General features: G+C 49.5%; 1 protein-coding gene across 1 annotated transcript; it reads left to right on the forward strand.

The window, feature by feature from the left end:
• The first annotated feature begins 2244 nt into the window (after window positions 1-2244).
• On the forward strand, window positions 2245-6921 carry Prok1 (prokineticin 1). The gene is made up of 3 exons (XM_051177782.1): window positions 2245-2316; window positions 4677-4802; window positions 6702-6921. Exons 1-3 carry the CDS (start codon window positions 2245-2247, stop codon window positions 6819-6821), a joined length of 318 nt encoding a protein of 105 aa, XP_051033739.1. The 3' UTR covers window positions 6822-6921.
• Window positions 6922-12750: the final 5829 nt, after the last annotated feature.

Consider the following 12750-nt stretch of genomic DNA (forward strand, 5'->3'; position numbering starts at 1 on the left):
CCTCTTCTGAGAGTTCCAGCGAGCTACCAGCTGCCCCTCATACCCCACTCATCAAGCTGGTTCTTCTGCAAGCACTACCATTCAAGAGGAAGAAAATGCTTTTAGTCGGTGCCACTGATACATACGATTTCCTTGTTAGAATTTCCTCACCGTAATTGCGTGTTCTGGGAATTAGGGGAGATGGTGAGAACTGGAGGTCCTCAGAAAACTGGGGATCTGAGGATTAGCAATATTCTCAAGGTCCTGACGCCAGTAAGCAATCTGGTTCAACGTCAGTGTGTCTACATGTGGGGGCCTGGCCACCAGCCACGGTGTCCAGACTCACTGGGATTCTTCTCTCACTAGTCATGGATGCCTGGTGACATTTCTGTGTGAGAATCCTATTTCCACAAGATGCTTTGAGAAAATGACATTGTGGATGAATATACCACAAGCTGTGTTTTCCTCTTAATGTGTCCAATGCCAGCATGAAGGGCCCTGGAAAATTCTGCAGAAAGAAACTCATTAGGTAGATGTGTTCAGTGTCCCCAAATCTCTGACTGTGGGAAACAATTGTCCATGTAACACCTGTGGGCTGAGTACCTCTTCTCTGAAATCCTTGAGACCTGGAGGTCAACCCCCCCATTGTGATTATTTTACATGTACATAATGGTGTTTATTGGATGAGGCATAAGTCTAAACTTGCATTTTGTCTTTTTCATGAACAATATACACATATAGCCTAAAGGGAAGTTTCTAGAGTATTTTAAGCAATTTTGCATATGCAACAAGGTTTTACTGTGTATAACTCTCCACATGTCACATTATGTCAGGAAGTTCTCCATTTTGGAGCTGTCTAGATTTTAGAGTTTTGGATTAGGGATGCAAGTCCTGTATTAGAAAACACACCTGGAAAAATACTATACTACCTTTTATTATTGTGGAGAGAAAATGGATGGTCCAATAAAGGACCAAATAGCGTCTCTCTGGTCTGCTAGTAGGTGGGCACCAGAGGCTTCCCTCCAGCAAGGAGAGCTATGCTCAGAGTCACCCATCTGAGCCCTTTGTGTATTTGCTTGCAGAAAAGGCCACTCTCATGCTCACCCCATGCTACAGGAAGACCACCAACATGTTTTTGTTTGTTTGTTTGTTTGTTTGTTTGTTTGTTTTTTAGCAGCAGCCCAGCCCAAGTTCCCTTCTCTACAGGGTACTGCCAGGGGGAGCCTGTGTGCTTTCTTATCTTCTGTTCCTGGTTCCTGTGCCAGGGCATTTACTGTTTGTATGAGTTATCTTTTCCACTGCTGGTGGAGGCAAATTAAGGAAAGAAGGTTTTATTTTAGCACACAGCTTGAGTATACAGCCCATCATGGCAGGGAGCCCAAGGAGGCAGGAATGGAAGGTGGCAGGTAACATGGCATCTATCTGTAGTCAGGAAACACAGGGAGGTGAATGCCAGTGCTCAGCTCACTTTTTCATTAGTCTGAGTTTGTAGCTCATAAGATGGTCCTCATAGCCATGGCTGATCTTCCCTCCTCAATTTCATTTTTCTGGGAATATCCTCATGGACATACCCGGAGGTGTGTTTCCATAGTGATTCTGAAGCCAATCAATTAGACATGGAAGACTCTCCAGCACACAGGTATTTGTCTAGAGCCTGTTAGAGAGCAGCCCCGCCTGCGCATGCATGAGAAGCATCAACACCACAGATGTAAATTTAACCTTTTAGAGGTAAGGAACAGGCACCTCTGTACTGAATCCAGGGTCAATGCTCACATAATGCGTGGTGACTTGAGTGTGAGAGAATAAACACCCTGTAGGCTGCACGGTTCAGTGTGGGTGAGGAAAAATCAATGTTGCAAATCTCTTAATTCATTACTAAAGTCATTTGCCTGACCCAAGCAGCGAAGAATGATGTGGGCAGAAATGGAGAGCAAGAGGATTGCACGCAACTGTTTGAAGCGTGGTGCTTTTGGAAGAGTTAAAGCAACTGTCAAAGTGCCCCAATGTGTCCATTTTTATCAGTTCTGACGGTGATGTGATGCAGTTAGAGATTCAGGTCTCATCTTTGCTTCTGAGCTCATCTGGATAATGCTGGGGATGGGAGGGAAGAGCGGGATGAGGCACCCAGAGCAGCCCTGGATCTGACTATATAAATTTGAAAGAGGTAGGGGCAGCCTGGCTTGCTCAGCTCGCCCAGCGCAAGGCAGGGCAGAAGGAAGTGGGAGGCGCTGGAGTGGACAGCGTTTGTCTTCACCGCGAGTAGTCATGAGAGGTACCATGCAAGTCTTCATCATGCTCCTCTTAGCAACTGTGTCCCACTGTGCGGTGATCACAGGGGTAAGTTTCTAGTCTTCTCCATGGGCTTGGGTTGGGGGCCAAGATCAGGGTTCTTCATGGGATGTGAACTGAGAGCCATGAAGGCTCTGCTGCTCCAATTCACCTTAACCAAAGGGATCTGGGGGACGGTCTCTGCCAGGGATGGGGTTGCATGTGATCTTCAGATGGGTCAGACCTCACTCTGATAGAGAATTTGGTTTTGAGAAGCTGTGTGTCATTATAGTTTAAAATCCATTGGGAGGCCACTGGAATTTTGACATTGAGGCTTTAGTAAAATGAGATTCTTTGGTGTGTGCCATAGGAAGTTCCTTTACAGAGTGAGTTAGCGCCCCCTTCCAAGCCCCATCTGTCTTGTACATAGCTTGGTTTTCATCTATGTCCGGTCGGCTTGTCCATGTTAACTCACAGAGTTGGTGGTGTGGCTCAGGGCAGGAGTGCACAGAGTCCCGCCTCAGGTCTACTTTTGCCGTTAGGAAGAATGTGCCAAAGGCCTCCTTCCACTCTTTAGTGAGTTCCCAGGGAAGATGGGTGGAGATGGGTGGTCCCCACATTGGCCCAGGGCCACTGGACACTTGGTTCTGAGCATGATGCCATCTCAGCTGTCCCACTGTACCCTGTGTCCCTGTCACGTAGGCACATGCTGTGTCATACAGGACCACCTTTATTACAAACCAAAACACAGGGCTTCTGGGAGTTTCCCTGGGAGAAGGGGGGGCACAAAAAGAGGGAGAACTAACTTTTATTTCAAGCTCCTCCAACAGTTTACATGGAAGGTAAGTGTGGATAATGTCAGTCAGTTCCTGGAATGGGATACATTTTCATTTGCACAGGAAAGGCAACCTCGTTGTCATTTCCGTAGGAAAGAGACTGCATTCAGAACAGCACACAGTGCAAGTGAATGCCTTGAGGGCAGAGCTGCATGTAGTGAGTGTGACTGCTGAGAGGCCTCTTGTGTTGCCCTGAAGTCCAGGGTGTCAGACCCCGGACAGCAGAGAGGATTGCCACAGAGTGAAGTTTGGGAGCACACAGCCCTATGAGCTACTCAGTCACCAAGCCAGCTCCAGCAAGCATCCCAGAGGGGCAATAGGCAGAGAGGCCTCAGGGAGGTGGGGCATCCCTTAATAAAGAGCACAAGAGAGGAGAGGGTCGGGCCAGGCAGCCGGAGAGAGAGGAGCAGTCAGAGCACAGGGCAAGGAATCAGTGCGCGCCTGGCTGCCCTCCATTTCTCGTGTCCCTTTGCCGTCCCCCATCTGACTCCCAGAGAGAACCAGGTCCTGACCCCTCCACACTACCTCGCTCCTCCTCGGAAGTGCCATGCCTGCTGCTGTCGGGGAGAAGAGTTCCTTTGTGTTTTTGCTTGCAGAAAATGTAAATTTAACCTTTTAGAGGTAAGGAACAGGCACCTCTGTACTGAATCCAGGGTCAATGCTCACATAATGCGTGGTGACTTGAGTGTGAGAGAATAAACACCCTGTAGGCTACACATTCCCTCACTCTCAGTTCCTAGGGGCTGGCTTGGGTGTGAGGAGCACCCCTGGTGGGTTAGGGTAACTGCTGCTGACTATATCCTCAGCTCCCCATCTGGAGAAGTCTGGAGCTTCCGGGTCCTGTGATGTTCCACACCAGCAGCATGAAGGTGCTCTGTGACTACCACTGGGGGGGGGGGGGGACAAATAAAAACTCAGCTTCAAACTTCAGCTCTGAAGCCACTTGGCCTCTGTGCAGTGGCCTGGCTGACTGTCTCTCCATTAGGCCCAACCTGTTTTCTTGACCCTGGCTTTGTGTAAAATGGGCTTGTTTGACAGTTCCTTACATAGGCATTACCCAGTCACCCAGCAGGTCCAAAGAGCCCAAACAGATGGGGTCCGTGTCAGGGGCCCGGAGCGGCCAGCACAGAAGCACTGTCCACCAGGCCCCTGTGGGTTATGCTTCAGGAGACATGCAGAGAGAAAGAGGACAATACATGCTGGAGGACAAAGAGAATTCTCCCAGAAGAGAACTCAGCAGTGAACATCCAGGGCCTTGGACCACCAAGGACTCCCCCCTCCCCACAACCACAGAGTTCTAATTCAGTCAATCCTACCAGTGTCAACTGATGTTAGAAAAGCTATGCCTTCTAACATAGGTCTTCTCAGGGAATGGGGACTGCCTCGCCACTGAGCTGGGATGTTTCCCCAGGTAGAGGTCTGGTACTCTGCTGAGCCGGGAGTGTCCTGCCTGAGATACCAGTGATATTACAGCCCAGACCAACATGTCCTGTTAATCCCAGGCACTTAGTCACTTCCTCCAGATCCTTAGCTTTTCCTTTCCTTTGTTCTTTTGGGTGTCACTAATGATCTGGCCCTTTCTCTCTCCTGAAGGCCTGTGACCGAGATGTCCAGTGTGGGGCGGGCACTTGCTGTGCTATCAGCCTGTGGCTGCGGGGGCTGCGGCTGTGCACCCCACTGGGGCAGGAAGGAGAGGAGTGCCACCCAGGAAGCCACAAGGTACTCTACAGGCACCGGATGGGCACGTGTGTGAATGGGCATGGGCAAGCAGACAGGGATCCTGGGGGCTGATCCAGCTTAGCCCAGGGAGTCTGCACCCTCCACAGTGGATCTAGCCTGACTGAAGGAAGGAAAGCCGGCAGCTGTGGGGGGTGCCTTCCTTGGGCCAGCAGATACTGTTTGGGCATTGGTGTGCGCGCTGATGTTGCATACCTGCACTTTCTAGGCAGGCTGGAGAAACACAGTTATGATTCGATCTTTAAAACACAGCTGGGTTTTCGTTAGCAAACGGAGGGTGGGGCGGTGGCGGGAAACAACAACAGATCATGTGACTCACTCAAGGCGCAGTTCAGGAGACTGCCAGGACTGGAATGGAGTTTTCTGAAGTCAACCGTAGTCCTAGGTCACAGGTGCGGGGTACAGCCTCCTTGGTTTTTGTGGAATGGTGACACAAATTACGAAAGCCGCTAGCCCTTGAGGCTGGCCACCCTCAGCTCTTTCCTGCAGTGTTTAATGGGTCTGCATAGACACACTGAAGGGAGCAGAGTAGTCAACCTTGAAGTGAGGGATTTCAAAGGGTTCCCAAGCGTCCTGTGTTCTTTGGAACAGACTCTTTAAGAACACAAAATGCCTCCTACTCAGGGCTGCGGCTGGAGCAAGGTACACTGCCAAGAGGAACTCCCTCTTCTATGCCCTAAACAGCTAACTCAGCCTGTTTCTAGACCCGCCCCCCCCCCCAGCACAGGACAGCCAAGAGGCTCTTGGCTTAGGGAGGGTCAGGTGATTTAACCCGTAGCCTTTGGAGTATGGGGCCACTAAGGGGCAGGGACCTTGCTGGGCTGGACTTACAGCCACATCCAGTTCCCCTTAGTCTTTCAAGCTCTGTGACTTGTCTGTACAGGCTCCATTGCTCATGTAGAGTCAGAGAATCTTCCAGCATTCTCTCCCAATCCCCCTCAAGGCCATTGATTTGTTCTTAACCACCTTGGATTCAGGAAGCTGAAAGCCGAACCGCTTTGCCATCCTCGTTGCCTTGGGCTATGAAAGATGGTTCAGCACGATTCACTCTCCCATAAGGACATTGGCATTAACAAAAAACAAATGTTGAGAGCTTCCTCCAGGCCATTTGTCTACAGTAAGTGTTCAACAAATACACGGTCTCAGTCTCTTTAGAGCCATATGTGGCAGGAGCTATTATTAGCCCATTTTATAGATGATAAAGTCAAAGCAAGGCAAGGGTAAACAGGTAGTCAGTTGTCACAGATATGGTGAACAGCAGGTCTGGGATTCGAACTCAGGTAATCTGGTGCTGGACCTAGCCTCTTTATCACTCTGTTTTAAACCCGCTGAGGGGTGGTGAGATGACTCATCAGGTGAAAGCACTTGCTATGAAAACATGGTGATCTGAGCTCCATTCCTGGGACACATAAGAAGGCAGAAAGACAGAACAGACTTCACAAGTTGTCCTCTGGTCTCCACAGGCTAGCTCTCCCCAGTATGCCCTCACACATATAATAACGCACGCATAGACAAATATCCTTTCCAAAGTGGAGGCCACCTTGGGTGTTCAGCAGTGCTCTTTGATGTCAGTCACTGGATAAAGAGGGCGTTTGTCCCTTCACAGCTATGCATAAGTCTGGATCACAGAGCTGAGAACACCAGGGGTAAGCAGAGAGAGTGACTTCCCAGAGGCGTGAGAGTGTTTGCACGCATGGGTGTGGCCACAGGTGTTCCAAGGGCAGAGCATCAGCCCTAACTGGGTTCAAATCCTAGCTCCCCTACAAATTAGCTGTGTGATGTTGTCATGTCATTCTGTCACTCGGTGCCTTGGAGTGGTCATCTGAGGAGACATTTGCAGGCTTTTCCTGTCACTGATGGATTGCTTCCTTCTCTCTCTAGATCCCCTTCTTTAGGAAACGCCAGCACCATGCCTGCCCCTGCTCACCCAGGCTGCTGTGCTCCAGGTTTCTGGACGGCAGGTACCGCTGTTCCCGGGACTTGAAGAACGTCAACTTTTAGTTTACCTGGGCTCAGGGTCCCTCCTGGGTGACCCCAACTGCATTATTTCTGTGTGGTTTAGTTCCCTACAGCTGCTCCGTTCCCTCCCCAGTCCACTGCACGTGTGTGAGCGGATGCGCATACCTTCCACTATGTAACAGTCCACTGGTGTCCCCAGAGGAGGCTGTGGCCTTGAGGCGTTGACCAGCCCTGCTCAGACTGCCTGAAGTTGTGACTTTGTGTCCCCCCAGCTTTCTGCCTCTCCCGAATGCACCCCTTTTCTTACATCATACCTTCCTGGGCACTGGCCCTTGGGTGCATCACTAAGTCACAGGTCCTGTGGAGTGGAGGGCCAACATTAGGAGTGTTCATTTTTCTTTGACTGACTGGCTCCTTATTTTAGGACCATGGTACAAAGTCAGCTTTCCTCAGGGCACCATTGGAAAGCAAGAGGACTTCAGGGTGTCTTTGAACTAGGGGTGAGAGGCAGCTCCGAGGGCTCTGGGTATGGGTGTGTGGGGTCTGCGGGGAAGGGCTGGGAGGGTGGGGAAGCTCCACTGAAGAGACTTAGCATGGGCCTACCTCAACTCAAATCCAGTCCCTTCGGGTTTATGTCAAATATCTGACCTCAGCAGGACACGTGTGGCCAGTGGCAGTTAATTTGTGTCAGTGAGGGAGCTGGCAAGGCTTTGAGGAGCCTGACCCCAGGCAGGATGGGAGCTCTCTCTGTACGCAGGTCAGGTCTCTGACTCTTACATCTCAATTCTTAGTCTACACAGGGTGTCCAACAACATCCTGACAAAATGTTGCAGTCTGCAAAGTTCAGGATGGAGAAATCAACTTGCAACAACAAAAACTCCCTTTAAGTAAGCTGACAATTTTGTCTTGGGTCACATTCACAGCTACCCAAAAAAGACAAAAACAAAAACCAAAACAAACAAAACAAAACAAAATAAAAAAAACCCTAGAAGAATGTGAACCGTGAAAGGACACTGCGCCAGCCACACCCACTCTGTTGCTCAGGAGCCTCAAGGAGTGTTCAGGGCAGTTTCCGAGGACCGGGGTTCCTGTCCCCTTCCCTCCCCCTTCTCTGCTCATCCTTACCCTAGGGTCCACCAGGCTGGGCCTTGACCAGCACAGGGAGCGCTCTGTGCTTCTGTCCCTGCTCTGTTGACCTGCATATCCTTTCCTGCATGAGGCTACAAACTCTTTTGCTCTGGGCTCCAGGCCCTGGACCTAGCTATAAAGTTCCTTTCCAATCCAATGGTCCCATGATCCTCCCTGTCTCACAGGTCTCCAGGTTCCACTCACTTCCCTAGGGTATTGTCCTCCAGCTTGTGACCCTCCCTGCTCAGAGCAACCCTGAGCAGGCAACAGCCAATGCCTCCATGCCTCAGAAACAAGGCCCTGGGTGTCTTATGGCACACCCTAGCACATTGCCATGCTGCCCTTCCATCCTAGCCTCAGATAAGGCCACCTGCACTCACTTTCATGTTTAATGTCACAATTCTGAGGATGAGTACTGAGCCTCTGCTCACTTCTCTGCTGTAACAAAAGATAGAAGGACAAACAGTGGAGAGGTTGGGAGGCCTAGAAAAATGTATTCTTTACTTAAGCAATATGCTCTTCAGAAATCTGGCTATAAAAACCCCCTAGAGAGAAAGCATGCCTCTAAGACGTATTCTAGAAGAATACCCTTTCAAGATCTATCCACAACTACAGTGACTATCCTTAGGTCCAACTCTTTCTCCCTCAACCATTGGTGTCCAACTCTTTCTCCCTCAACCATTGGTGTCTGGCGCCCTCTCGTGGGCAAAATGGAAGTAGCAGGAGCTTGAAGGCCAAATGAGGACAGGGTGCTTTCAGAAAGTAGAAGGCCAAATTCTTCAATATACCATGCTTTGGACTCCACTGGAGATCCAGAACAGTACTTGTAAAGAAGCTTGACACCAGACGACCACAAGAACAGCGCTTTATTAACACTCTGGCTCTGCCCCATCTTAGAAGTGGCATTGGAAGCTGCTGTCCCCTTCCTGCGGAGTTTACGCCAGGTGTTTCCATGTCCCTGCTCACAGGTTCTCTAGAATGAGAGAGCAGATGTGGATATGTTCACCCTTCCGCGTCCCCAGGATGAGGCAGGGGCAGAGGTGAGGCTCCTTCAGCACGTGCTCATTAAGCTACTGTTTGCATCATCTCTACAAATCTCTACTTAGCCAGAGCCTAGAGATCCTGCCGGTCCAGGGCAGAGGAGCAGACGCCAGAGCAGTGACTGTGCAGTGACATATGCTGCTAGGCCTACTGGCCAGAGCCTCCGCTGTCTGCTGTGCAGCTTCGAATCCCTCTCAGTGTGGTCCTTAGCATAACGAGTGAGGTCTGGGTAAACACGGGTTAGTTACTGTTCTATGTGGTTATCACCACTGAGAAAGGGTTCCTGAAAGTAATGATCAGGGGCGAGACCCAAGGAGGAGCAAAAGGATCCTAACGCTGAAGAGAAAGATCACAGAGGGGGGAGAAATTGCAGGGCTGAGCCCCGCAGAGTGGATCCAAATCATCAACCCAATCAGCTCAGATGAGCCCAAGAGTCAACATTGAGACTTTGTTGGGAATCTTTGGAAAAATAATAATTGGACCCTGCCATGTAGATAGAGAAGCACATGCTGGCCTAGGGCACACTCTGGGTATATTAAGGGACATTTTACTAGACCAGGGATTGGCAATGAAAGCGAGGAACTGCCCTGGCACAAATAGTTCTTTTTCATTCCAGATGAGTACAATGTGATATCCGAATATGGACTATTGCTTAGCCCTAAAAAGAAATATGTGCACGAGTGGCCCTTGAAATCACTGGACGACAGAAGCCTGTCATTAAAGGCTACATTTGCACAATGTCATTTACCTGAAATGTCCACAGCAGGCAAACCCACAGATAAAGTAGGGTCATAGTTGGCTAGGATTGGGGTGTGGTGAAGGTAGAGAAATGTGGGGTAATTGTTAAGGGTTCAGGTTTCTTTAGGTGTAACAAGAATATTCTAAAATTAAGTTGTGGAGGTGGCTGTTTAACAGTCAACGTCTCCAACATCACTGGGGTGTACAGTTTATGAGGGTAAAAGATGGGGTGCATGACTCATACCACCATACAGCTATTAAAAAAAAAAAAAACAACTTTAAGAACTGCAAAGTTGAAAAGAGAAAGGAGGAGAGGAAAAGTGTCCCCCTGAAGAAAGGGACAGGTGTGATGTGATGAGGAGATCCTCGGTGTCTCCTGTTGGGGGAGGTGGGCACTGTGTGTTGCAAGAATGGTTTGACTTCCCTTCAAACAGGAATAGCATTTTCTAATGGTTAATTAACACTCACGTTGTGGTGTCGAGTCGAGGAGAATAAGTACCTCATTAACTAAAGCTACATACAGTGTCTTGTAACCCAAGCTCCATCTAGTCATCATCCAACCCTGGATGTTCTTAATGCGAATTCCACAACTGGGGATGAAACATATTAAAAAAAAATGTATGACCATCGATGTGTGTGCTTTTTCTTGTTATTCTCTGAACAATATGTATGACTGTGCAGCATTGCATTGTGTTAAATTTAAGTGACCATGGAAGCATGTAGCAGGGTGTGCAAAGGTATGTGCCAATCCCATGTCATTTTCTGTAAGGGACTTGAGCACCCTTGGATTTTGGTATCCACTGGGGGTCTTGGAACAATCTTCTGTGGTTCCTAAGGGATGTTCTATCTCGTCTCACATTTGGAAATTGTGGTTTTCTTCCTCAGGTAACATCTTGAGTGGAAGTTTCCATGTTGCAATGGTCTACACGAGATCAGTAGCAGCGAAGCACTACCTGTGCATGGCATGTCAGGGCGGGGATCCAGTTTGTCATGACTGGGTGTCTTTAAATGAATACAAGGATTGTTTTTTTCTTCCCCGGAGGGCACTGCCCTGCCCACCTTGGCAGGAGCAGAGAATCTGATACACAGTTAATGGGTACCAAATCCTTGGTATTCTGGGGATGTGTGTGCCCCTGTTAGAATCTCATCATGTGTGGTTGAGCCCTGGGCAGGGACAAGGTTGTGATTTACGAAGCATACCTTCTCTCGCCCTGCTCCCCAGCTGGGGGTGTTTATCCCCAGAAACCCAGAGCCACTAGATCACGGAGGCAAACAAACCAGATGGGCAAGAGTGAGGTCCCCCGAATGACTTTCCCATCAACACATGTAAAGAAAGGGCCATGTGTCCCCACTCTGAACAGCCAGCACTGCTGCAGGTTTCCCAATCTCTCCTGATCGTCTGGGGAGAATAGCACAGTGCTGGTTCCCGTAACATAGGTGGCCCAGGTCACACTAGGCATGTGACTCACTATCCATCTCCCTGAAAATTCCTTCTCTCTCTCTGGTAGCCCCGGGTATCCTGGAACTCACTATGTAGTCCAGAAGAGTCTCACACGTATGGCAACCCTACTGCCTGTGCCTCTTAAATGCCGGATTACAGGTGTGAGGCCTATAGCTTGCTGCCTAGGCAGGGAGATGCGATGACAGTCAAGAAGCTGTGCGCATGCTCTGACAGAGAGGACCCTGGGAACTGTCACCAAAGCGAAGCCCAAAGGTTCAGTAAACAGACACACCTGCAGCACCTCTCAGGTGCTGGTTGGTTGCTCAGCAAGCCGCTGTGGTCTCCATGTCTGCTTCCTCACTAGGGGCAATCCAGCGCTGAGCAATACAGCCTGCACAAGTTTGAGTCCTGTTCCAGTTACTTCCTGGCTTGGAACTTTGGTCAGTTTACTGAAATTTCTGTCCTCAGTTTTTTTTCCTCTATTAATGGCAACAACAACAACAACAGCCCCTGCCTCTTGGGGTTGCAAGAGGAAATGTTAGCGTATGGGAAACACTCAGGTTGTCATCCACCATGTGGACGCAGCATGGGGATGGTCAGTACTTAATTTTCTTCTTTATGAAGACATCTTGAAGAGTCGGCACCTGGCTCCTGGGCCCAGCCTCTGGGGCTTTTGTGCCCTCATTAAACCACCAGAGCTTGGAAGGATGGAAAAGCGTTTTGGATGCATTTCAAAGGTCCCAAATCTAAACTTAGCAGCAAGAAACCCCAGTGTGTTCAGACAGTGCTCATTCCTTGCCAAGTTCAAGTTCACGCACAGGGTCCTGGAAGTGGAGCCTGCTAACAGCTGTGATTAGAAAGAGATGCACTCTGACCTCAGTCCTAGCTTTTCCCAGACTGTGGGCAGAGCAACTCTATCATGAGCTCATGTTCCTTAAACAGGCCTCAACATAGCAGGTTCCAGCTATGGCAAACGGCACAGGGTGGATTCTGGGGTTACCAGCAGGGCTTAATTGCAATTCCCAGGCCCCTCACTAGCTGCGACTCCCATATGGTAGTTCTTTCTGTACCTGCTACCTTATAGAAGCCTTACCTCAGCATGCCAGTCAATCCAACAGTTGGAGGAAATCAATTCAACAAATTCAGCAAAAAAATTGACAATGCTTTGCATTGTCCTGTTTGTAAAGCCCCAGTCCATGTGTGGACCTCGTGTTAGGACATGGGTCAACATAGCTGCTGGCCTAGCTCATTCAGTCAAGCAGGAGGCCATGGATTCGGTTCCCACATTAGAAAAAGTGACAGCTGGGTTTCATGGTGCAAGCTTGTGGTTGCTGTGCTGGGGAATCAGAAGTGGGCTGGCCTTTGGGGCCAGTTGGCCATTGGTCAGCATAGCTGAGTCAATCAGCAAGCTCCAGGTAAAAGTGAGAAATCCTGTTTCAGAAACAAAGAGATAGGCTGGCTCAGTGGGTCAGCGAGTAAGGCATTTGTGTGCATGACTGACAACTTGAGTTTACACCTTGGATCCCACAAGGTGATGGGAGAAAACCAGCACACACACACACACACACACACACACACACGCACACACACACGTGCACACACATACACATGCACACACATAAG

This window comes from Phodopus roborovskii, unplaced genomic scaffold (genome assembly GCF_943737965.1).
Source record: "Phodopus roborovskii unplaced genomic scaffold, PHOROB, whole genome shotgun sequence".
NCBI classification, from domain to species: Eukaryota; Metazoa; Chordata; class Mammalia; order Rodentia; family Cricetidae; genus Phodopus; species Phodopus roborovskii.